The sequence below is a fragment of the Mobula birostris genome, chromosome 3 (assembly GCF_030028105.1).
Source record: "Mobula birostris isolate sMobBir1 chromosome 3, sMobBir1.hap1, whole genome shotgun sequence".
NCBI lineage: Eukaryota > Metazoa > Chordata > Chondrichthyes > Myliobatiformes > Myliobatidae > Mobula > Mobula birostris.
In genome coordinates, this window is record NC_092372.1 from 162,048,520 (window position 1) to 162,076,287 (window position 27,768).

Genomic DNA, 27,768 nt, shown 5'->3' on the forward strand with positions numbered 1-27,768 from the left:
AATTCTCTAGATACAATAGATCATTCTGCTAGAAAATTTCAGGAACTCCTAAATAGCTTTCAAGATTCAAGACTATCTATTGTTATTCTTCATTAAACAAGTATAAAGGGGAGTGAAATAATTGTTACTCAGGATCTGATGCAGCTAAAAAAAAACCCAATTAGCATAAGAATCACAATAAAAATCAATAAATGACAATGCACAAGATTAGCTTATATGCATAGACTGATTGTATGTACATGAAGTGACACTAGGCATGGAAATAGCTCTACATAAGGTGACTGACAGGAAATGATAAAGTAGTTGTGGGGGGTGTGGTGGGTTGGCTTAATGGTTGGAAGCATTGATCAGCCTGATGGCTTGGGAGAGGTAACTGATTTTGAGTCTCGTAGTTCTGCTGTGAATGCTGCATGGCCTCTTCCTTAATGGAAGTAGGACGAACAGTACATGAGCAGAATGGGTGGGATCCTTCATGATATAGCTGACCCTTTTTTAACACCATTCTGCATATATGTCCTTAATGGGGGCTAGTCTGGTGCCAGTGATGTGGTGGGCAGTTTTAATTACGTGTTGTGCAGCAGTTCAGTTTCTGTACCACACAGTTCATATGTAATGCTTAACTGAATATGAGCCTAGCACAGATAAGTCCTTGTTTGACATTTACGTGTGTGGAGAAGTGCAAGGAAGGATGAGAAATTCAAGCAAGTTTTAACTAACTATGAAAGAGGTTAAAAAGCAGAACCTCAATGGTTGTAACATCACAGTTACACCTACTGTCACATGCCAAAAAACCTAGTTGAATAGAGCAAATCAAAAAATGTAGCTGAGGTAGTGCAGGACGCAGACTTTAAATTTCAGGAACTTTGGGACTGTTTCTGGACTAATTAGAAAGGTTAATCTCAACAAGAACAGTACAGGTATCATCAAATGTTTGCAACTTTTATCTGGGGGGGGGGGAAGGGGGGGGTGTCCAGTTAACTTGGTAAGGGATGGGAAGCCAGAAGTGTTAGGAGAGATAGAAAGATGGAAATGTAGTAATCAAAGTACATTAGTAACAAAAACAAAGGCAACCAGAAAAGAGATAATGTACGAAAACAATATTACAGGTAAAAGGTCAAATTTAAAGACACTTTATCTAAATGCATGCTGCAACAGCAGCAAGAAAGTGAATTAATGACACAGACTATCATTAATGGATAAAATCTAATTGCGGAAATATGAATGCAGTGTGAAGAAAGCTGGAAACTAAATTTTTCTAGACCTTCAAGATGTAGAAAAGAAAGAAAAACTGGAAAAGGAGTGAGAGAGTAATGCTGTCAGTACAGGGTGGCATCTGTATAGTAACTGCAAAGGAGCTTGGGTCAGCAAGTCATGGTATAGAATTAGAAACTGTTTTCTTGATCTATGAGGTAATATGAGCGAGAAAACAATATTTCCAGGCCTTTCTATGATAGTGGTGATGTAACTAAGGTATGAATGAGATAAGACACTTTTAACATTAGGGACTTTACATATAAATAGAGCAAATCAAATTAGTACCTACTATATCAAGGATGAATGTGTGAATTGTACACAAGGTAGATTTAGAACGGAGAATATAGAACAGTATAGCCCTTCAGCCCACAATATTGTGCCAACCTTTTAAACTATTCTAAGATCAATCTAACCCTTCTCTCCAACACAGAACTCCATTTTTTCTTCATCCATTTGCCTTCCTAAGAGTCTCTAAAATGTTCTTAATGCATTTGTCTCCACTACCACTCATGGCAGCAGGTTGATTTAAAAAAAACAACTGTCTCTAACACCCCCACCCCTGCCATACTTTTCTCCAATCACCTTAAAATGATGCCCTCTCATATTAGCCACTGCAAACCTGGGAAAAAAGGTGCTGGTTTCCAGTATGTCTCTTACCATCTTCCTCACCTCCTACCAATTCACCTCTCAACTTCCTTCACTCCAGAAAGGCCCTGGCTTGCTCAGCCTATCATCATAAAACAACATCCTGGTGAAACTCCTCTGCATGCTCTCTAAAGGCCAATTTATACTTCTGCGTCAAATCGCGTAGCCACGTACCCTACGCCGCAGCCTAACGCGCACCTCCCCAAAAATGTAACTACGCGCAACACAGACCGCAACAACTGTGATTGGTCCACTTGGTAGCATCGCATTTCCTCCTACGCTGCAATAGCTTCCCATTGGGCGACTGAAGGGCAGGGAAGGAACTCTGGCTGTAATGCTTTCCATAAAGCTTTACAGACCTCTGAAATTATGGAGGACCCTGTGCTTGACGCCAGTTGACTGCCACCTGAAGCTAAAACTCGAATGGTGATTGCCAGTCTCTGAGTATACTGTGTGTACACTGATAGGAAATAAATGGTTGGAGACTATGAACCAAATCGTCAAACCTACCTGCTGACATCCAAAAACCTTTGAAATGCATTTCCTCGTCCATGTCTCTCAGTGGCCGGACAAGCACAGAAAATTCACCCGCCTTCAGTTTCAGTTGCCATTGTTTGAAGTGTGAGTTTCTTCGTGTTGAGTTTCAACACGAAGAAACTCAACACAGTGGCATAGAAATCCCACCGGCAAATAGTGTTTTGGCAGTGAATTGCAGAGCAACGCAGACACACCAAAGCACAAGTATAAATGCTCACAACGGCGTAGGCCACTATGCAGAAATATAAATCAGCCTTAAGGTTTCAACGTCCTTCCTATGAGGCGACCAGAACTGAATACAATACCCCAGGTGTGGTCTAATCAGTTTTATAGAGCTGCTCTTGAATTCAATCCCCCAGACTTACGAAGGCCAACACACCATACACCTTAATCACCCTCTCAATTTGCACTGCAACTTTGAAGGATTTCCATTAACCCTATATTCTGCCTTCAATTTCGACCTTCCAAAGTGAATCACTTAACACTTTCTGGATTGAACCCCATCTGCTGTTTCTCATCCCAGCTCTGCATCCTGTTAATGTCCAGTTGTAACCTACAAAAACCTTCTGCACTATCAAAGCAGCACCAAACTTTGTGTCATCTGCAAACTTACCAACCCACTATTCTGCCTCCTCATCCAAGTCATTTATAAAAATCATGAAGAGCAAATGTCCCAGAATGGACCCCTGCAGAATACCACTGGTCACCGACCTCCAGGGAGAATATGCTCCATCTAATTACTAATTCTAATACCACCGTCTTCAGAATCCACACTGCCAAGTTTCCCTAGACCACATGCCTCCTGACTTTCAGAATGAGCCTAAAAAAGGGAACCTCGTCAAAAACCTTACTAAAATCCATATACGCAACACCTACTGCTCTGCCTTTATCAGTTTGTTTGTCATCTCCTCAAAGAACTCAAATCAGGCTCGTGAGGCACAACTAGTCCCTCAAAAAACCATATTGACTATCCCTCATTAGACTATGTTTCTCCAAATGCTCGTAAGTCCTGTCTCTCAGAATCTTCTCTTAATTGTTTGCCACTGCTGACGTAAGATACACTGGTCTATCATTCCCAGGCTTATCCACATTACCTTTCTTGAACAAAGATATAACATTTGCCACCCTCCAATCATCTGGGTACTACTCCTCTGACACAAAGATCATCACCAAAGGAACAGCAATTTCTTTAGAAATGGGATATAGTATCCCCCATTTCTTCCAAAGGACTTATCTATCATAATGTTTTTCAAAAGCTGCAGCACATCATCTTTCTTAACGTTGACATGTTCTAGTGTGTCACCCTGTTTTACACAGTCCTCACAATCATGAAGGTCTCTCTCACTCTAGGCATGTTTCCTATCCCTAATCAGTCCTACCCTCACTCTAGTCATCCTCTTGTTCTTCACATATGCATGGAACGACTTGGGGTTTGCCTTATTTCTACTAGCCAAGGCCTTCTCATGCCCCCTTCTAGCTCTCCTGTCCGTTCTTCAGCTTCCTGGTAACTCTCTACAGCTCTGCCTGATGTTTCCTTCCTAAACCTTAAGTAAGTGTCTTTTTCCTTCTTGATTAGATGTTCTCCATCTCTTGTCAGTCATGGTTCCTTCTCCCTACCATCTTTTCCCTACCTCAGCGAGAGGGAAAACCTACCCAGAACACCATGCCAAATGCTCTCTGAACAACCTCCATATTTCCTTTGCACATTTTCATGAGTCTATCTGTTCTCAATTTACTCTCCCAAGTTGCAACCAAAACAGTATCAAATTCACCCTCCCCGAAATACTTTAACATTTCGTCTGCCCCTATCCCTGCCCGAGGCTATGTTAAAGGCCAGGGAGTTGTGTTCACTGTCTCCAAAATGCTCACCCACTTAGACATCCGTCACCTGATGAGGTTCAATACCTAGTACCAGCTCTAGTATGACCTTTCCTCTAGTTGGCCTGTCTACATATTGTGTTAAGAATCCTTCCTGGACATGTAACAAATTTTACCCCATTTAAACCTTTTGTACTAAGGAGATGCCAATCAATATAAGGGAAGTTGAAGTCACCCATGACATTTTTCTAAAATCTGCCTCTCAATCTGCACCTCTGTTGCTATGGGGGGGGGGGGTGGATGGGAGAAAGGGGGTCTATGGAATACTCCCAATAGAGTGATTGCTCTCTTCCTGTTTCTTACTCCATCCACACAGATGCAGTAGGTAATCCATCTACAACTTCCTCTTCCTGCAGCTGTGATACCATCCGTAATAAGCAATGCCACTCCCTTTAGCTCTCTCCCTGTCCCTTTTGAAACATCAGCAGCCATTCCTGTCCTTGTGACAGCCAAGTCTCTGTAATAGCCACATAGTTCCATGTACTAGTCCATGCTTTAAGTTCATCAGCCTAGTTCCTGATACTTCTCACATTAAAAGAGATACATTTCAACCCATCCAACTGACAGCAATTATGACAGTTCTACTGCCTATCCTTCCTCAGTCTCTCTTACATGCTTCATCTACCTTTATACCAACTGCCTCACCCTCTGGCCTATCACTGGTTTCCAACTGGTTGCCAAACTAGTTTAAACTCACATCAACAGCTTTAGCAAACCTGCTTGCAACTCTGCCTGCTCAATCTCTCCCTTAAGAATGCTGCTGACCCAATCTGAGTCATCCCTTACCCTGGCACCTGGAAGGCAACATACCATTCGGGAGTCTTCTTCTTCACATCCAGAAAATCTCCTGCCTGTTTCCCTAACTACTGAAACCCCCTTCACCATTGCTTTCCTCTTCTCCCCCTTCCCTTCTGAGCCACAGAGCCAGACTCAATGCCAGGGACCTGGTTGCTGCAGCACTGGTAAGTCCCCCCCAAATTTCTAGATCACTAAGTTGATAAAACTGGCAGGGATCAAGCCATTTTAGGCTGAATTCCATGCAATGAAAGGTTTGTTGCAATGGGCCTCCTAGGATAGAATAGCTATAATAGGATACAACTTCACTTTAATTTCAAAAGTTATGGCTTTCGATCTGAAATCAGGTTTCAAAGTCAAAGTAAATTTATTATCAAAATATGCAGATATCACCATATATACCCTGAGATTCATTTTCTTACAGGCATTCACAGTAGAACAAAAAAATACAATAGAATCAATGAAAAATTATAGACAAGCAAAAACTGACAAACAAATATATAAATAAATAATACCAAGAACATGAGTTATAGAGTCCTTGAAAGTGAGTTCACAGGCTGTGGAATCAGTACAGGCTTTCTGATGGAAACTAAGGAAATTATAAAGATATGAGGTGCAGATGAGCTGTGATTAATCAGGAAATGACATCAAAGGATATGAAAGGTGACATGCTATTACATGGTTGACATTTAAGGAATTAATTTATGACATACATTCCTTTAAGCCATAAAGACACAAAGGGAAAAGTGGTCCAAATAAAAGATATTAAAATAGTATTACATTTAAGGAAACAACTTACAGAGAGGATAAAACAGTAAGACTGACAATTGGGTATGTTTAAGAATTCAATAGTCAAAATTGATAGAAGGCAGATACAGCACAATCAAAACAATGAGAAATGCAAAAATAGGTGGTAACTTTAGAGGTAAGCAAAAGATTAGCAAGAGTAAATCATAAATACAAGAGATTCTGCAGATGCTGGAAATCCAGAGCAACATAGATAAAATGCTGGAGGAACTCAGCAAGCCAGGCAGCATATATGAAAATAAATAAACAGTTAACATTTCAGGCAGAGACCCTTCCTCAGCACTGGAAAGGAAGAGGGAAGACGCCAGAGTAAGTAGATGGGATGGGGGAGAAGGAGGACAAGTTAGAAGATTATGGGTGAATCCTGAAGGCTGGGTAAGGTAAGAGGCTGGAAATGCAGGCATCTAATAGGAGAAAATGGACCATGGGAAAAAGGCAAGAAAGAGGGGCATTAGGGGGGAGATGATAGGCAGGTGAGGAGAAGAGGTTAAAGTGGGGAACGGAAGAAGAGAGAAAGGGGAAGGGAAAAGGAAAAAGAAGTCCTTGATAAGGGTCCTGATCCAGTCCCGAGGAAAGGTCTTGGCCTAAAGTGTTGACTGCTTATTTATTTTCATAGATGCATCAGAAATTTTAACTGAACATGCTTGTGAAAGGTGATCTCATGCAAAATTTGTTCTCACTTAGCTGAGGAGTCTAAGAGGTTAAAATAAGAGAAAGGCCATTTTGGTGAAACAACACAGAATTTCAAACCTTGTAGAGTGTGGTGAATCTTTGCAATTCACTAGTGGTATGTAGTGTAGAGATAGCTTTTTTTAAAAACCTGAGTTTGGTAAAGCAGAATTACAGATATAAACACTGAGTAGGAAAATGGTGTTGAAGTAGAAGACTAGCATGAGGTTGTAGAATAGGTGAACAGGTTTGAGTGCCAAATAGCCTATTCCTGCTATTTATATTAGTACTGCATGTTATCTATTTCTTATAATCTTTGAATGTAAGTCATAAGTCCATAGCATCTGATTCTATATCAGCAATTTGCTTGCAATTTTTACGTAAGATCGCATCCATTATATGAAGGGGAATTTATAGCATGAAAAAGTAATTACAAGTAAAATATATTAAAACAATTAAATATTGTATAATACTGCAATATTTTGGTAGGCAATTCGTTTCCTAAATAAATATTTAATGTAGAAAGAATATTTAAGCCGACTCCTCATCTCATTCTCTCCTGAAAACAACAAAGGTATCCTGCAATCTGTTTAAACACATCCTACATCGCTCTTATCTTGAACAAAATAGTGATTCATGGGCCTAGAGGTTCAAACTATTTCAGTATAGAATCGCTTTACCGATCACGGCCAAGCTTAATGCTGTCACGACCTGACCTTGTGGCAGAAGGTCACTGGATAGCGTGAAAGAGTGGGAACTCCCGGTTCCAGACAGCACTAAGTATCGCTTCCTCCCACCCAATCATCAAATGGGTAAGCACATTTACAGTACAAAATGGAGTGACATCAGGAGATGACCAGAGTCAGTCTTTCAGAAAATGCGATCAAAACTGGAATCACACGACGGCAGTAGTCGGTGCCCAGCAGCCAATGGTCATCGGGGTTTCAGGCAAGGCTAGCCACTATAAATAGAAAACTGCACGTTATGTAGACTGAGCTTTGCACGCGCGCAACATACAGACACACATACACACGCTCAGAGACTTCAATGCCACATCTGACAACAGTTTGACACTAATATTACTAACTTGCCCTACCCTCATTCCTCAAAATCGAGTTACTCAACGTTTAGCCAACCCACAAAGAAGCACCACATGGTCACATCCCACACTCCCGTGCGAGGCACCCACTGGTTGGAGGGAAGTCGTCGCCTTTCGGCCAATGGGAAGAGGCTTTGTTTCGGGGGTTCAGTGAGGTTTGATTAGATTGGCCGCACTAATTTCGCGCTCTATCTGTGTAGCCGGGCGGAGAAGGAAGACAAAAGAGATAGAAAGAAAAGAAGAGTCAAAGCCCAGCGCCAAGCAGTAGCGGAATAGAGGCAGGCGGAGAGCGAGGGCAACGATTGCCGGACCCCAGTTGATGCTGGCAACAACGCAGCCGGGCGTCAAACTCACCCGATAAAACTCTCGCAAAGTTTCAGCTCCAAGTTGGCCCCACTGTCGATGCCTATCGGCAGTGGAGGAGGAGAAGAACACGGCTCAGCTTCTCGCTCCCGGTAAGGAGACGGCGAGAGCCCCCCCCCCCCCCCCCCGCGCCCCGGCCCCCCCCAATTTCCCGGCTGATCGCTGCCGACGATCTAGCCCTGTAAGCATCGTAAGTTGGGGCCGGTGGAGGCAGTGGAACGTCCGGAGCCCACGGTGGGGTTGGAGATGCAGCCGCCCGCCAGCGGCTCCAGCTCTCGCGGGTTGTTTGAGTGAGGAGCGCGCGCGCGCGCGCGATGATCCCATCAGAGGCTCGTCGCGAGCCTCCACTGACCCTTCACCCCTGCTGTTGGCAGCCGGGAGCGACCGGCGAGGGCAGCCAGATAACCCCCATGGACTTGAGGACTGGACAGGTTAAGTGGTCGTTCAGCCCTTGATCTGCGCTCGCAGAGTATGTTCGGTGATTGCAGTGAGCGCTCGTTAGTTAACCGCCGAGTTGTTGGCATCTGTACAAATGGTAAACTAGATGCATTGAGAGTCGAACCGCGCTTTCAGTTGCTTACTAGTAATCTATAAGATGCTTGTCACTGTTTTCATTATTTCAAGAGTAAAAGTGAGGGATGTAATGAGCCAACTCCAGAGTAATCAACCTGCTGGAGGAGCTCAGCAGGTCGAACAAGCATCTGGGAGTAGGGAAAATTGTCAACGTTTCACGATAATACACAGATGCCGGGTTTTGATTTGAAACATTCACCACCCTCACTACAAATGCTCCGGACCTGCTGAGTTCCTCCAACGGCTTGTTGCTCCAGATTCCGACTACTGCAGTCCCCTGTATCTCCAGAGTTGTCAAAATCGATCTAGGGCATGGGAAAATGCATGGTTTTGAGAAAAGAGTCATGGTACTGTTTGAAGAGTTGTTTGAGAGAACTGCTGTAGAGTTGATATCCTCCTGTGCTGCATGATTCTCCTGGAAAGCTTGAATGGAATCTAGCAGTGATTAATTCATAGTTAGTTATAGAAACAATACTGGGATATACACTTACTGACAGAAAATATTAAAATATGGAAAGGCTAAGTGCTGGTTAACAAATCCTCATGTTTGTTCAAAGAATTTCAACAAATATATCATGGTAATAACAATGTATATTGACAGTTTAAATTACATTTGTGTAAGTTTCTGGTGAAGATTGGAGAATATGGATCAAGTAAGCATGGTAGAAACAGATAAAGGGTTGGAGGATTTTTAATTTGATTGGGAAGTTGAAAGATCAGTTCAGCTGTCACTGTAGTTCATAATTTATTGCTATGCTTAAGAGTCAAAATACCTCTCATTCAGCATTGTGGATGGCACCAAACTGGGAATATGGCTAAGAATGAGGAAACCTATAATGTAATGTTGTGATATCAGGAAAAAATAAAACTAGACTGTTATGTGACAAATAAACTTTAAAATAAAAATGAGTTGATGGTGTAAGGATGGTACCAGAATTAATAGATTATCACTATGGTATATAGTTTTTAAAATAAAATTTGGGAGTGATGTGTTATAAATCTTCAAATCAGCTAATGGCATAGCAGCAGTTCAGGTTAACCGTGCTTTCAATGATGAAACAAGACTCCAGTTTGAATTTTAAACTTTAAAAAATAAACAATGTAGAATACTGATATTTTACTCGTATTGTAAGCAAGGTAAGTTTTACAGCTGAAAATGATTGTAAGTGGAAATTAAATGCAATTAGTCAAAGGAAAGATTGGCTCAGGAAAAGGTCATACTGATGAGACTGTCAGAAAATCACAATTGATGGGGATGCTGTCGTGAAAAGATGTGTTACCATAATGAGTACCCTCTTTGGTTCTAACTTTCTAATATTGGCTGTTTTTACTAAACCATACAATTATTATTATTATATAAAGACAATGCAAGTGACAATATTGAACATCTTACCTACTCTGAAGCAGAGGTCTAACTTACTCAGTCTCCTTGGCCACCTTCGAAAATGAGACTTGGCTGCAGTATTGCTTTAAGTACCCATTTTGTTGCCATCAATGCAAAAGTCATTTTTTTTTTATGCCAATGTAGCTTTGACACTGTAGTTCTTGACTCCTTTTGGAAAATGATAGTATACCTTAAGTTCCTGATGTTTCATCAAAAGCAAGTTGTGACTGTGAAAGAGCTATCCATGTTTGTTTACTGCATTGTTTTTCTTCGCCATACAAGACTTTAAAATATTTATTCAATATCATTTTGAAAATTGCCATGGAGTTTTTTCTAATATTCTTAAGGTGTAAAGTCATGTGATCATGTAAGGAAATTATTGGAAACTATTTCTCGTTCTTGGGCAGTGTGATTGGAAATCAAAATGCCTTTTACCTCTCTGTCCTCCTTTGGTGAAGTTTAGTTCCTGTTTCCACTCAGATAATCTAACCATCATCCCATGACATTCAGTGGCATCACCATCACTGAATCCCGTATCAACATCATGGTGGTTACCAATGACAGGAAACTGAACTGGTCTAGCCATATAAACACCGTCACTACCAGAGCAGGTCTAAGGCTAGGAATCCTGTGGCAAATAACTCACCTCCTGACTCCCCAAAGCCTGTCCACCATCTGCAAGGCTCAGGTCAAGAGTGTAATAGAATACTCACCACTTGCCTGGATGAGTGCAGCTCCATCAACACTCAAGAAACTTGACACCACCCAGTACAATGCAGCCCACTTGATTGGTACCCCTTCCACAAGCGTCCAATCCCTCCACTGTCGATGAACAGTTGTAGCAGTGTGTACTATGTACAAGATGCACTGCAACAACACACCAAAGTTCCTAAGACAGCACCTTCCAGACCCACAACCACTACCATCTAGGAGGACGAGAATAGCAGATAACTGAGAACATCACCACTTGGAAATCCCCCTCCGAGTCACTCCCATCCTGACTTGGAAATATTGCAGTTTCTTCATTTTCACTGGGTCAAAATCATGGAATTCTCTCCCTAACAGCACTGTGGGTGTACCTACACCTCAAGGACTGCAGCGGTTCAAGAAGGCAGCTCATCACCACCTTCTCAAAGGCAACTAGGGGTGGGCAATAAATGCTGGCTTAGCTGGCGATGCCCACATCCCGTAAATGAATAAATAAAAATAAAGTATATTTTTCATGTGTGACTTTTTTTTGTCCAATATCTTAATCTAAAGTAGCTTGAAGTTTGTTGTAGAAATGTCATCACGTACAATAGAGTTGATATCTTTGTATATGCTAGTTGACTTGGTATGAAAGGTTTATGGGAACTGTTTAAATGATATTTCACTGGTGTGTTAGAGGAAAATAATTAGGCTTGTACATCAAGTGCTTGACTCAAAGTTGATATTTATTGAAATGAGAAAAATGTTTAGATTGATCTGTTATGGGAAGAATATGAATTGTACTGAGAGGAAATAGTACCCAAGATGTTAGCTGCAGTTTAAATTAAGTAGTCTCAGTAATGAATCTGAAAAATTACATTGTGATACCCTTCTGAAGTTTTGAGTGCTTGGTGTCAGATCGTAGTTACACAGGCAGAACTGGCCCGTAACTTTATCAAATCCATGCTGACCATTAAACTCCCACATACATTGGTCCCATTTTATCCTTGGATTTCCGTCAACTCACCCCAGATTGTACCCCCATCTACACTAAGGCAGTGTACAGCAGCTGTTTAACCTACCAAGCCAGATGTTTTTGTGATGCGGGAGGTACCTGGAATATCTGAAGAAAGCTGTCTTGGAGAATGTACAAACTTCATAGACATAGCATCTGATGTCAGGATGGAACTTGATTATCGGAGCTATGAGGCATGGCTCTACTAATTGTTACATTGTGCTGCCCCGTAGATCAATTTTGCTATTGATAGATCAAAGGTGATTCTCCAGTGTCTTTTAAGAATACTGTCAGGATAAGTAATTTGAAGGTTAATAATGCCTTGTAATTGCAATTGGATACATTTTAATTTGGATATTAGAATTATTTCAGTAAAACATACACTAAAACCTGTAAAAGAGACTAGTCATCTGTATTCCAAAATTGTTTTAGTTTTTGCATTTATCATACAACTTATTACCATCAAAACCTTGAAATTTCTCTGGATCTAAAGAAGTTTTGCAGAATTTTAAACAGTGAAGAAAATAGCATCTGAATCTGAGTCGGAACATAAAATCTACAAATAACTGTTTTTATTTAGTTCATTACTTTTCCAAAATAGGGATTGCAGCTTGGATTTGAGTCTTGCAGTCAAGTGAACAGGTTGTTATTATCTGCCCCCATTCCCCAAGTAAAAGTAGTGACTGACTTGGTCTCTGACAGCCTCACTCCCCGGGTCAGAAGTTCAGTTTCAGGCTTGCCATCAGTTCCACTCCATTGGAGCAGCACAGTAGTGTAGCAGTTAGCGCATGGCTTTATATGGTTCAATTCCTGCCACTGACTATAAAGAGTTGGTACATTCTCCCCATGATTGTGTGGGTTTCCTCCCACATTCCAAAGATGTACCATTAGGGTTAGTGAGTTGTGGGCATGCTATGTTGGTGCTGGAAGCGTGGCAACACTTGCGAGTTTCCAGGCACAACGTTTGCTGATTAGATTTCATTATGTTACAACTTTCAATGTATATGTGACAAAGAAAGCTGCTCTTGTTTTATAATTAGTCAGTGTTCTGAATGGTTTCCTTATTTCCAGCTGCTGGGGTTCACAGGATGTACATCACTTGGGCATCAAGAAAAAGAAGCACTAACAGTGGGACTATGCGTAAACTGTATTTTACCAATTCATGGTTATTTTTGTTCAATTTTCTGGGAAAATAGGGTAGATTGCTGCATAATAGTTATTGAATTATTTTCCCATTATTTTGAAAAAGTTACTTGTGGTCTCCAATAGTCAAGAATGCTACAACGCAGAAACAGGCTCTTCGGCCCATCGAGCCCGTGCTAAATATTAATCTCCCTCGTCCTATCAACCTGCACCCAGTGAGTTTAGGTTAAAACATTTCTAAGTGTAATTTAAAGCTGGCATTTTCTTTGGTATGTCCCCGCTATAGTGTGGCAACACATGCTTGATTAAGAATATGCTGCACTATGCTGGATGTTAGGTAGCTGTTCGTGTTGATAAGGGGGCTGCTTTCTGCTGATATGCACAAGGTTTAAAATGCCATAGGTGACTTGAGACGTTAAAAATGATTCTGTGTAGGCAGGAAAAAAAATAGTTTTACTGCTACTCATCACTTTTTCGCATAATGATTAGTCACAGTTTCCCCCTGCACAGTTGCAGAGGAGGCTATTGACGTACAATGACTGAATGCTGTCTACTGAAATTGTTTTTGAGCAAAACACATTATATTCCTCAATATTTCTTCAGCAATCCTCTTTGGATTATAATTACTATCGGTTGGTTTCTAAATGTTGATCATCCTGTTTTAAAGGTTAGTTTGGACTTTGTTGTCATGCTTTTTCAAATGTTACCAAACAAGAATGTCTTCCTGATTAAATAATTGGATCTTTCAAAAGCAAAGATTAAGTTTATAAGAAGTAGGAGGTGGGGGGGGGGGGAGTCTGTTTCACAAATTGAGTATGCAGGTGTTTTATAAAGAGTCTACAGGTGTGATTAAATCATAGCTATTTATAGCTCATTATGTACTCTTAGCTGAAAAGAATAATTAAAACTTAACAATGGCTCTTTTCTAGGACCCTTGTCCTTGATGGCTATGACAGCATGTTAAGTACTCATCCAAGTGCCACTGATAATGTTTTGAGGACTTTTAGCTCAACCACCCTTTCAGTAATCCTCTTTTTACCAAAGTGTTGTGTTCTTGGGAAACAGGGTTAAGTGAAATTTCATTACCCAAAAAGGATGAATGAAATACATCATTGAAACCTAATATTCTTTTGTAACCAGGCAGGTAATCTATTCATTATAGCAAAAAATAACATTTGCTATATTAATTTTAAGGATATTTACCATGAAGAGTCAGTGATAGCATTGTAAAACATTATAATAAGCATTTGTAAATGGAGAAACACCTGTAGTAAATTCCACATCTCCTTCATGCATGGAAATATTTTTCCCAAATGCTCTCTAATGCTTATTATCTTCAATCTTTGCTCCCTGGTTATCGAGCCTTATGCTCCAATAAATCCTTTCTGTTCACCCTATCTGTGCTGCTTATAGTTTTATAAATCTTAACCACGTCCTCCTGCCTTTTCTAGCCAAGGGAATGGCTTCTGAAATAGAATGCTCTTAATTTTCTCAGTAAAAAATTTAAACTTATTTTCTCATTATGGTTTCACAGGTTCTTGAAGCCTACAGATAGGCAATTGTCAAGTGAGTTCTGGATTATAACTACGTGGCTTGGCATTTGTGCATTGCGACATAACCTGTTCTTGTAGTATATTTCTGCTTCAAACAGGAATATACATTTTAATTTAAAAGCTTCACTTCTACATTTCAGTATTGGTTATGAGTATTTCCATTAAAACAAATGTATCCAGAACTGATGAATTGGTGCTCCTAGTGTGTCTGAGTGGACATTATTCCTTGACTTTCTTAATTGTAAGTTTTCAAACTATTTTATGAATGATCTCTTACTGTGCATAAGTTGATTAGCTCTCTTGATTGCAACAGTTTCTCTATTTTATGATGCGTTGCTGCCTCTGTCTTACACTATAATAAAAATAATGTACATCATTACAATCTCCAGTTCAGTGCACAATTTTTATTGGTCTATAGCTTACCATTCAAACCTAATTTCAGAAACATAATTAATACTGACTTGAGGGAGTATTCAATCTCAGTGGTGTTGTCTTTTTAATAGAGCGTTAACCCACTGTCTCATTTGACCTGTTAGATACACATATGAAATTCTAAGCTACCTTTCAAAGAAGTGGCAGGGAATTCTTTAGGTGTTCTATCGATTTTACAAAAAAAAGAGTTCAGTTAAATTACCAATCTCAGATTTTTCTGGTAAATCAGTTTATTGCTGTTACTGGATTTTGTAGATTGGTGGCTGTTTCTCCATGTTGTGAAAATAAATTTTCAGAAGTATTTTTTGGATGTCTGACGAAAGTGTCTTGCAGCTCTACCTTGTCTTTTCTTGTCCTCTTTGGGATCAGATTCTGAGAAAATCGGAAGTGCACATTTTTTCTGGCAGTAGAATATCTGTCCATTGTGGCATGGGTCATGGAGCTATTTGCATGCAGCTACTCAAGAGCTTGAAACAGTGGAATCTAAATTGGTACTCTATTTATGTTATCTCGTTACTCTTTAAGATTAGGTAAAGCAGAACGTACTGTATGTTTTTTACAGTTAGTAATGGTCTTCAATATTGAGGGCTCCATAATACGCTCCTATTCCCTGTCCTATCTGCGATCTTTTGATAATACCTGGTTTTAGTTAGGTGGATTTAAGGAAGGGCAATTTTGTTTTAATTTCATTAATACAGTTGGATAGTGGAATACAATGGCATTTAGGTGGATGTTAATGTCAGTATTTAAACATTAACTATTGTTGTAATTAATGGTGCCTTTCTGATATGAATTTGTGCACTTGCATAACAAGCCATATCAAAGTACTTCAGAGGGGTATTAGCAAATAGATCCTGCACTAAATCACTTTAAGATGTTTTTGAGTTTGCTCTTAAATATTTGGAATTGTTGGCATCTAAATGTCAGCCAATTCAGGACGTCCATGCATGTGTAGTCAAATGTAAGCAGTTCAATGCTATTTGTAGTGACAGTACAGTATGTTTCAATGCTGCCAGGATAATCAAGGACACGACCCACCCAGCCAACACACTTTTCATTCCTCTTCCCTCCGGGAGAAGGTTCAGGAGCTTGAAGACTCGTATGGCCAGATTTGGGAACAGCTTCTTTCCAACTGTGATAAGACTGCTGAACGGATCCTGACCCGGATCTGGGCCATACCCTCCAAATATCCGGACCTGCCCCTCGGTTTTTTTGCACTACCTTACTTCCCATTTTTCTATTTTCTATTTATGATATATAACTTAAAATTTTAATATTTACTAATTTTAACTATTTTTAATATTTAATATTTGTAATCCAGGGAGCATGAAGCGCAGAATCAAATATCGCTGTGATGATTGTACGTTCTAGTACCAATTGTTTGGCGACAATAAAGTATAAAGTTTCTAGTGTTGGAATCCACATGGAGTTTTGCATTTGAGTTGAATTTGTTGAATAAACCATCTTTTATTCACTGGGGAATCAGCTCTAGGTTTTGCTTGTAGCATAATCAGAAACTGACTGATCTTGATTGGGGTGGTCAGTGCTATAGGAAGCAGAAAGTTAAAGGTAAAGATGTTTTTTTTCAAATCTACTTATGACTTACATAATGTTACTACCTATTTTAATGTTGATTTATTTTTCTCTCTTTAATATTCCGCGGCATTTTCAGTTGTCAAAGCTTTGCTGACCCCAGTTGTTAGGACATTTTAGAAAGTTGGGATTTCTCCATTATGTTATTTGAGGCACTGCTGGCATTCAGCTTCTGGAATCGTTTGCCCAGTAGGACAGACCTAGATTATGCAAATTCATATGAGGGTAACCAGCAGCAGCAAGTTAAGATCATTTAGAAGTAGAGAGGCTTGGGTTGCCGAGCCTAGAGGTTTTGCTCACAGCAGACTGGCAAAAGTGGAATATTTAAATTTGATCAAGAGTTACCTTGGAAAGTTGTAAGGATAGAGATAGGGGGTGGGGAGATGGCCTGGAACATATGAAAATGAGGGTGACACTTAGAAAATTAGGTATTGCTTCACCAGGAACTCTTCTCTGGATTAAGTTTTTGCTGTGGTTTGTGCCTGGTTCAGTTTTGAATAATTTACATTTACATGATGCTGTATTAGTTACATGGGATATGTTTGAGCTAACTTGAAAAAACATGTCTGAGTGGAAAAACAATGGTATTCCTTTAGGTATATGATCTCTCTTATGATACAATGTCATAAGTGTAAGGACAATAAATATTTTTAAAAAGACTGAATTTTGATTTGCAGATGTTGGGTTTTGCACAAACGAAATAAAACAGTGTCAGAAGGAATTAATATGACACTTTGACCATGTCAAAGATAGGGTTTTATATTCTAGGCCTCTTGAAATAAATGCAAACGTCACATTTGCCTTCCTCACCACAGATTCAACCTGCAAATTAACCTTTAGGGAATCCTACGCAAGCACTCCCAAGTTCCTTTGCGCCTCAGTTTTTTGTATTTTCTCTCTATTTAGGAAATAGTCGACCCCTTCGTTTCTTCTACCAAGGTGCGTGAGCATAAACTTCCCGACACTGTATTCCATCTGCCTTTTCTTTGCCCATTCTCCTACTCTGTCTTGGTCCTTCTGTAGCCTCTCTGCTTCCTCAAAACTATCTGCCTCTCCATCTATCTGCGTATCGTCTGCAAACTTAGCAACAAAGCCATCAATTCCTTCAACCAAATCATTAACATATAACGTAAGAAGAATCGGTCCCAACACAGACCCCTGTGGAACACCACTAGTCACTGGCAGCCAACCGGAAAAGGCTCCCTTTATTCCCACTCTTTTCCTCCTGCCAGTCAACCACTGCTTTATACGTACTAGAATCTTCCTTGTAATACCATGAGCTTATAGCTTGTTAAGCAGCCTCATGTGTGGCACCTTGTGAAAGGCCTTCTGAAAATCCAAATGCACATCAACCAATTTTCCTTTGTCTATCATGCTTGTTATTTCTTCAAAGTATTCCAAATAAATTGGTCAAGCAAGATTTTCGCTTGAGGAAACCATGCTGACTACAGTCTATTTTATCATGTGCCTTCAAATATCCTGAAACCATATCCTTAACAATCAATGCCAACATCTTCCTAATCACTGAGGTCAGATGAACTGGTCTATAATTTCCTTTCTCCCTTCTTGAAGAGTGGAGTGACATCTGCAATTTTCCAGTCTTTCGGAACCATTCCAGAATCTAGTGATTCTAGAAAGATCATTCCTAGTGCCTCCACAATCTCTTTAGCCACCTCTTTCAGAACCCTGGGGTGTACACCATCTGGTCCAGGTGACTTATCTAGCATCAGACCTTTGTTTCCCAAGATCCTTCTCTCTAGTAATGATAACTTCACACACTTCATGACCACTGGCACCTGGACCTTCCACCATACTGCTAGTGTCTTCAACAGTGAAGGCTGATGCAAAATACTTATTCAGTTCGCCTGCCATTTCCTTGTCCCCCATTACTACCTCTCCGGTATAATTTTCCAGAGGTCTGCTATCCACTCTCACCTCTCTTTCACACTTTTATGTATCTAAAGAAATCTTTGATATCCTCTTTAATATTATTATTTAGCTTACTTTTGTATTCCACCTCTGGCTTCTTAATGACTTTTTAGGTTGCCTTCTGTTGGTATTTGAAATCTTCCCAATCCTCTTACTTCCCACTAATTTTTGCTCTGTTATATGTCCTTTTCTATGGCTGTCATGTTGGCTTTGACTTGTTCGACTTATCCTGTGCCTTCTGAATTGCTTCCAGAAATTTTAGCCATTGCTGCTCTGCTGTTTTCCTTACCAGTGTTCATTTCCAATCAGTTCTGGCCAACACCTCTCTCATGCCTCTGTAATTCTCTTTACTCCACTGTAATATTGACACATCTGACTTTAGTTTCTCCTTAAAATTCAGGGTGAATTTGATCATATTATGATTGCCTCCCGAAAGGACTTCTTTACGTTAAGCTCTCTAATCAATTCTGAATCATTGCACAACATCCAATCCAGAATAGCTGATCCTCTAGTGTGCTCTTGGAATCCAGCACCAACCTGATTTTCCCAATTTACCTGCTTATTAAAATCCGCCATGACTATTGTAACATTGCCCTTTTGGCCTGCCTTTTCGATCTCCTGTTCTAATTTGTAGACCACATCCTTGCTACTGTTTGGAGGTTTTATATAACTCCCAGCAAAGTCTTTTTACCCTTAGCTCTATCCACAATGATTCAACACCTTTTGACCCAATGTCACCTCTTTCTAATGGTTTGATTTCACTTTTTACCAACAGAGCAATGCCACCCCTCTGCCTTCTTACCTATCCATTCAATACAATGTGTATCCTTGGACATTAATCTCTAAGCTATAATCTTTCAGCCATGATTCAGCGGTGCCCCACAACATCATTACTGCCAATCTGTAACTGTGCTACAAGTTCTTCTACCTTATTCCATAAACTGTGCACGTTGAAATCTAACATCTTCAGTCCTGTATTCACTCTTTTCAATTTTGTCCACCTTTTACGTTGCAACTCGTCCTGTTGACTGCAATCTTGCCCTATCAACAGTCTCTCCTTGCTAGGAACCTCCCTGCACATTGCCTTTGTTTATAAACCAATTCACTCATTTTCAGCACTATCACTCTGAATCTCATCCTCCTGTCAAATTTGTTTAAACCCACCCAAAACAACTGTAGCCAACCTGCTCCCTTGGGTTCAGATGTAACCTGTACCTTTGCATCAGTTGATCTGTTATGAAATAAAATAGTCATAATACTGTAATGTTAACTGTTTTTCTCCACAGTTACTGCCTGAAATGACCATTTTCTATTTTTAATCATATTTCCAGCACTTGAATTATTTAGGTCTCAGAACAGCACAGAAGCATGGACCATGTCCATGCTGACCATTCATTGTACTTATCCATATTAATCCTACTTGCCCATATTTGATCTGTATCCTTGTATTCCCTGGTTACTCAAGTGTTCAAATAGATGCTTAAATGTGTGAGCATCTACCTCCACCATTTTCTCGGGTAGTGTGTTCTAGATTCCAACCCCTCTGGGTGGATGGTTAAGCGTTCTCCATTCTCACCGTCCTAGGCATCATTGTTTATATTTCTTTTAGATCATTCTCTATGCCTCTCATATCTTTGTATACTTCTATTAGGTCACTCCTTTGCCTCCTCTGCTCTAGGGACAACAACCCATACTATACTATCACTTTGTAATTGAAATAATCCAATCCAGGCAATATTGTGGTGAATCCTGTATGGGATGCATCCACGCCATCACAGTCATGTCCTTCTGAAAGCTTGATGACCAAAACTGCACATAATTTAACAAGTGTGCCTTAGCTAATGTTTTATAGCATGATGATCTCTTTTATTCTTTTCACGACTGATGAAGGTGTGCATCCCATATGACTCCATCGTCTTATTCACCAGTACCCCTGCTTCTAGGGATCTGTGAACTTGGACCTCAAGGTCCCTCTTTATCAGCACTCTCTAGGGTGACTTGAAACTGAATGAAGTGTATATGTGTCTTCTATTAAATCAAAGAGTACACTCTGGACAATTTAAAAGCCGATTAGATATTTAAAAAAAAGAAATATAAGAGATGCTAGATGATCTCAATTGCAGAATGATGGACTCTATTAGGTGGATTTATCCATTTTTGAAAGAATTTTCATGGGGATTTGCTATGGATTAGAGCATTTTGTATAGTCAGAAGTCCTTGTCATATACAGAACTAATATGTTGGAAGGTGTGTCATAAAGTTTTGTGACATCTTTACTACAATTTTCTTGCAGGACATTTTATTGGAAGATATCTATCAAGTAACCATGGGTTTTGCTGGCAAAAAATCCACAAAAGGGCCAGTTTGCTGGCGAAGACGGGTTAAGTCTGAATATATGCGTCTCCGACAACTGAAACGTTTTAGACGAGCTGATGAAGTTAAGGTAAAGGACACCTTTTTCTGACTTGGAACAGTTCAAAACACAGTTTGACACTGAAAGAATGTTGGCACCTGCTAGCTTCAATTGCTAAGTTTTCCAGGACCAGGAGAGGGTGCTCCTACTTAATTTATATGTACAAATCTTGAAATGTTCACATAGAATCATAGAGTACTACAACGCAGAAATGGGCCCTTTGGCCCATGGAATCTGTGATAAACTGTTATTCTGCCTAATCCCATTGACCCGCATCTGGACCATAGTACTTCATCCCCATGTATTTAGCCAAATTTTACTTAAATGTTGCAATGGAATATGCATACATCATTTCGCTGGCTGCTCTTTTCGCACTTGCATCACTCTCAGAGTGCAGAAGTTCCCCCTCAGGTTCCCCTTGAATATTTCATCTGTCAACCTTAACATATGGCCTCTAGTGGAAGTCTCACCCAACCTCAGTAGAAAAAGCCTCCTTGCATTTACTCTATCTATAATCAGAATCTGGTTTAATGTTGATTTGTGGCAGTGGTACACTGCAATACATAATAATAACTAAGTTAGAATAAGAGCTATATTTTGTATATATAAAAATTAAATAAGTAGTGCAAGAGGAAAGGGAAAATACTATGGTTGTCTTCTTGGGTTTATTGTCCATTCAGAAGCCTGTGGTAGAGGGGAAGAAGCTGTTGCTGAAATGTTGAGTGTGTGTCTTCAGGCTGCTGTACCACCACCTTCATGGTAGCAATGAGAAGAAGGCATGCACTGGGTGATGGGGTTCCATAATGATTGGTGCTGCCTTTTAGAGACGTTGCCTTTTGAAGCCGTCCCCGATGATGGGGAGGCTAGTGCCCATGGCTAAGTTTACAATTTTCTGCAGCTTTTATCAATCATGTGTAGTGGCACCTCCATACCAGATGGTGATGCAATCAGAATGCTGTCCATGATATACAGTGCCTGTAAAAAGTATTCACTCCTCCCACCCCCCCCCCCATTGGAAGTTTTCATGTTTAATTGTTTTACATTATTTAATCACAGTGGATTTAATTTGGCTTTTTTTGACACTGATTGACAGAAAAAAGACTTTCGGGTCAAAGTGAAAACAGATCTCTACAAAATGATCTACACTAGTTACAAATATAAAACTTAATATAAATTGATTGCATTAAGTATTCACCCCTTCAAGTCAGTATTTCGTAGATGCACTTTTGACAGCAATTACAGCCTTTAGTCTGTGTGGATAGGTCTCTATCAGTTTAGCACATCTGGACAATGCAGTTTTTCCTCATTCTTCTTTACAAAACTGCTCAAGCTCTGTCAGATTGCAGGAGTGAATGAACAGCCCTCTTCAAGTCCAATCACAAATTCTCAATTGGATTGAGGTCTGGACTCTGACTTGGCCACTCCAGGACATAAACCTTGTTGCTGTTAAGCTATTCTTGCGTAGCTTTGGCTTTAAGTTTTGAGTCATTGTCTTGCTGGAAACAAATCTTCTCCCTAGTGGCAGTTCTCTTGCAGACTGCATCAGGTGTGCTTCATTCATTTTACCCCCTGCCTTTATAAGCCTTCCAGGAACTGCTGCAGTGAAGCATCCCTAGCATGATACAGCCATCACCATGCTTCATGGTAAGGATGGTGTGTTTTTAATGATGTGCGGTTAGACTCTTGGCTTAAAAGCTCAATTTTGGTTTTGTCAGACCAAAGAACCTTCTTCCAGCTGACTTCAGTCTCCCATGAGAGTTTTTTTCAACAGTGGTTTTCTCCTTGCCACTCTCCCATTAAGCTGCGACTGGTGAAGCATCTGGGCAACAGTTGTTAGATGCGCACTCTCTCCCATCTCAGCCAGCGTTGTAACTCCTTCAGAATTATTATAGCTCTCTTGTTGGCCTTCCTCACTAGACCCCTGCTGGCATGATTACTCAGTTTTTGAGGATGTCCTGCCCTAGGCAGATGTACAGCTGTGCCATATTCTTTCCATTTCTTGATGATTGACTTAACTGTACTCCAAGGGATATTCAGTGACTTGGAAATGTTCTGGTATCCATCTCCTGACTTGTGCTTTTCAATAAGTTGCTTGGGGTGTTCTTTTGTCTTCATGGTGTAGTTTTTGCCGGGATACTGGCAGTTGGACCTTCTAGATACAGGTGTTTTTTTGTATTACAATCAATTATTTTGTGTTATATATTTGTAATTAATTTAGATCACTTTGTTGAGATGTTTTCACTTTGATACAAGAGTCTTTTTCTGTTAATAACTATAAAAAAAAACCAATTTAAATCCATTGTGAATCAATGTTATAAAGCAATAAAACATGAAAACTTCCGGGAGGGGGAGGAGTGAATGCTTTTTATAAGTACTGCATCCGTTGCGAGTGTCTTGACATACCAGTTATTCTCATACTCCTAATGAAGTACAATCGCTGTCATGTCTTATTTGTAATTGCCTTAATGTATTGGGCCTAGGATAGATTGTCGGATGTTGATACCCTGGAACTTACAACTGCTCACCCTTTTCACTTTTCATCCTTTAATGAGGACTTGCTTGTGTTCACTCTGCTTCCCCTTCTTGAAGTCACAAAAATTCCTTGGTCATACTGACATTAAGTGTAAGGTTGTTGCTGCACCACTCAACCAGGTGATCTTTCTCACACCTGTATCCCTCCTTGTCGCCATCTGAAATTTTGTCAACAATAGTTGTGTCATCGGCAAATCTACAGATGACATTTGAGCTGTTTCTAGCACACAACCGTGAGTGTAGAGTATAGAGCAGAGCAGTGGGCTAAGCACGCATTCTTGAAATGCGCCAGTGTTGATTGTAATCTCATAATTTTGTATTTCCTCTATCAAATCTCCCCTCATTCTCCTACACTCCAGGGGGAAAATGTCCCTGCCTTTTCATCCATTCCTTATAACTTGGATCCTCAAAACCTAGCAACATCCTTATAAATTTTCTCTGTGGTCTTTTAATCTTATTGCTATTTTTCTTGTAAGTAGGTGACTAGAACTGCACACGATACTCAAGATTTGATTTTATCTATGTGTTAAACAACTTCAGCAAAACATCCCAACTCCTGTACTCATGAAAGCGAATGTGCCAAAAGCTCTCTCTACCAACCTATCTACCTGTGATCCCACTTTCAAGGAATTATAGATCTGTTCTCCCACAATCTCCCATGTCCTAACATCCACACTTTTATGTTCTATCCTGGTTTGTCATCCCAACACCTCACACTTATCTGCATTGAATTCCATATGCCGTACTTCAGCCCATTTTTCTAGCTGGTCCAGATCCAGCTGCAAGCTTTGATGATCTTCCTTGCTTTCTACTACACCCCCAATCTTGGTGTCTTCTGCAAATTGACCGTTCCAGTTTACCGCATTAAAGTGCAACATGTTGATTGGGACTCCCATACTGTTAAAGGTCTAGACGGGTTAGCGTTTGTAAAATGTGTTCAGAAAAGTTTTCTAAATCAATATATAGAGGTACCAACTAGAGAGGATGCAATATTAGATCTCCTATTAGGAAACAAGTCAGGACAGGCGACGGAAGTGTGTGTAGGGGAACAGTTTGGTTTCAGTGATCATAACACCATTAGTTTCAACTTGATCATGGATAAAGATAGATCTGGTCCTCGGGTTGAGGTTGCAAACTGGAAAAAGGCCAAATTTGAAGAAATGAGAAAGGATCTAAAAAGTGTGGATTGGGACAGGTTGTTCTCTGGCAAGGATGTGATTGGTAAGTGGAAGGCCTTCGAAGGAGAAATTCTGAGAGTGCAGAGTTTGTATGTTCCTGTCAGGATTAAAGGCAAAGTGAATAAGAATAAGGAACCTTGGTTCTCAAGGGATATTGGAACTCTGATAAAGAAGAGAGAGATGTATGACATATATAGGAAACAGGGAGCAAATAAGGTGCTTGAGGAGTACAAAAAGTGCAAAAAAAAACGTAAGAAAGAAATTAGGATGGCTAAAAGAAGACACGAGGTTGCTTTGGCAGTCAGGGTGAAGGATAATCCAAAGAGCTTCTACAGGTATATTAAGAGCAAAAGGATAGTGAGGGATAAAATTGGTCCTCTTGAAGATCAGAGTGGTTGGCTATGTATGGAACCAAAAGAAATGGGGGAGATCTTAAATGGGTTTTTTACATCTGTATTTACTAAGGAGACTGGCATGGAGTCTATGGAAATAAGGCAAACTAGTAGTGAGGTCATGGAACCTATACAGATTGAAGAGGAGGAGGTGCTTGCTATCTTGAGGCAAATCAGAGTAGATAAATCCCCAGGACCTGACAGGGTATTCCCTCGGACCTTGAAAGAGACTAGTGTTGAAATTGCAGGGGCCCTGGCAGATATATTTAAAATGTTGGTATCTACGGGTGAGGTGCCGGAAGATTGGAGGATAGCTCATGTTGTTCTGTTGTTTAAAAAAGGCTCTAACAGTAATCTGGGAAATTATAGGCTGGTAAATTTGACGTCGGTAGTAGGTAAATTATTGGAAGGAGTACTAAGAGATAGGATCTACAAGTATTTGGATAGACAGAGACTTATTAGGGAGAGTCAACATGGCTTTGTGCATGGTAGGTCATGTTTGACAAATCTATTAGAGTTTTTCGAGGAGGTTACCAGGAAAGTGGATGAAGGGAAGGCAGTGGATGTTGTCTACATGGACTTCAGTAAGGCCCTTGACAAGGTTTCGCATGGAAGGTTAGGAAGATTCAGTCGCTAGGTATACATGGAGAGGTGGTAAATTGGATTAGACATTGGCTCAATGGAAGAAGCCAGAGAGTGGTAGTGGAGGATTGCTTCTCTGAGTGGAGGCCTGTGACTAGTGGTGTGCCACAGGGATTAGTGCTGGGTCCATTGTTATTTGTCATCTATATCAATGATCTGGATGATAATGTGGTAAGTTGGATCAGCAAATTTGCTGATGATATTAAGATTGGAGGTGTAGTGGACAGTGAGGAAGGTTTTCAAAGCTTGCAGAGGGACTTGGACCAGCTGGAAAAATGGGCTGAAAAGTGGCAGATGGAGTTTAATACAGACAAGTGTGAGGTATTGCACTTTGGAAGGACAAACCAAGGTAGAACATACAAGGTAAATGGTAAGGCACTGAGGAGTGCAGTAGAACAGAGGGATCTGGGAATACAGATACAAAATTCCCTAAAAGTAACCTCACAGGTAGATAGGGTCATAAAGAGAGCTTTTGGTACATTAGCCTTTATAAATCGAAGTATTGAGTATGAGTTGGAATGTTACGGAGAGGTTGTATAAGGCATTGGTGAGGCTGAATTTGGAGTATTGTGTACAGTTTTGGTCACCAAGTTACAGGAAGGATATTAATAAGGTTGAAAGAGTGCAGAGAAGGTTTACAAGGATGTTGCTGGGACTTGAGAAACTCAGTTACAGAGAAAGGTTGAATAGGTTAGGACTTTATTCCCTGGAGCGTAGAAGAATGAGGGGAGATTTGATAGCGGTATATAAAATTATGATGGGTGTAGATAGAGTGAATGCAAGCAGGCTTTTTCCCATGAGGCTAGGGGAGAAAAAAACCCAGAGGACGTGGGTTAAGGGTGAAGGAGGAAAAGTTTAAAGGGAACATTGGGGGGAGGGGGCTTCTTCACACAGGGAGTGTGGAATGAGCTGCCAGATGAAGTGGTAAATGCGGGCTCACTTTTAATATTTAAGAAAAACTTGGACAGGTACATGGATGAGAGATGTATGGAAGGATGTGGTCCAGGTGCAGGTCAGTGGGACTAGGCAGAAAAAAACTGGTCCGGCACAGCCAAGAAGGGCCAAAAGGCCTGTTTCTGTGCTGTAATGTTCTATGGTTCTATGTTTCGTCATATCTGACCATGACCCACTTTAAGAAAAAAAATATGCATTTGTATAGTTCAGTTAACTGTTTATTATCTTAATGAATGGACTTGTATAACTGAAGTATGAAAAATAGCAATTGGAAACTAGTTATTGATAAAATCACATGCTTCGAGATTAAAGTGTCTAACCTTAGCAAACCTTTTACTGTGGCACAACTAAAATTGCTGAACTCAAATTCTTAATGTTTAAGCTGCAGTTTTTTTCTTTAACTTGGCTGAATATCAGAAACCACATAGGAAAGGATTATGGCATTTTTGACTCATTAAAGGAACGCTTTCTTGGACCCAAGGTCCAGTGCTTTGTCTTTAATCCTGTTAAAGTCATAACTCTGTATTATTTATCTCAATTCAAGTTTAAAATTTATGGTATCATTTTCCCCACCTTTTTCAGGTAATGTCCCAGATCCAGCAAACTGAGTGAAACTAATGCATAATTTCCTACTTAATCTCCAAAACAGTACTTAAAATACATTTGAACTTGCAATATTGAGCAAATCTACTTCATAAAGTGTACTTTATAATTCCATGTTTTCATAGGTATTTACAATAAATATCAAAGATTTGGATGGGTGCTCCTAATTTAAAATAGCTAAGTTTGCAATTTAAAATAGCTAAGTTTGCTGGTGACGTGGATTGTATGTTGGTTTGTTGAGAATGCAAAGAAGCTGTAGAAAGATTTTCAGATGAGTTGAGTAAACGTGCAGGAACATAGTAGATGCAGTAAGACATGGATGAATGGATTCTGTTAGCAAAGCAAGGCGGGATGATATTTAAATGACACTAATGTCGATGCCAATGCTATCTTTGTCTACCTTTCACCAAAAAAAAAGGTAGCTGAAGCAAGTAAGTTAGTAGGCAAATGGTATTTTGCCTTTCATCTCGAGATTTTGAGTACAAGAGCAAGGATTTATTGCTACAGTTGTTCAAGAGCGTGAGACCACAGCTGGAATATTACATGCAATTTTGATCTTCCTTCAGAAAGGAGTGCAAGAAAAGTTTTCCAGCCTGAGATTTGGAATATGAGTGTATTATATAAGAGGAGGTTAGATTAACTTGGCCTTTCAGACTGAGAGCAGGACTAACCAAAAAATATTAAAGGGTATGATAGGA

The 27,768-nt window shown here is 40.0% G+C and overlaps 1 protein-coding gene across 3 annotated transcripts in view; it reads left to right on the forward strand.

Annotated features, from left to right (window-relative positions):
• ezh2 (enhancer of zeste 2 polycomb repressive complex 2 subunit) overlaps positions 1 to 27,768 on the forward strand; it is a 149,508-nt gene that overhangs the window by 25,383 nt on the left and 96,357 nt on the right. For 2 of the 3 annotated variants that reach the window (XM_072253595.1, XM_072253593.1), the window contains exon 2: positions 20,650 to 20,799. In XM_072253595.1, coding sequence (XP_072109696.1) covers positions 20,683 to 20,799 — 117 coding nt within the window. In that variant the 5' untranslated portion in view covers positions 20,650 to 20,682. Of the gene's footprint in view, positions 1 to 7,841; positions 8,140 to 20,649; positions 20,800 to 27,768 lie in introns of those variants that run through there. The other variant, XM_072253594.1, reaches the window with a different exon arrangement.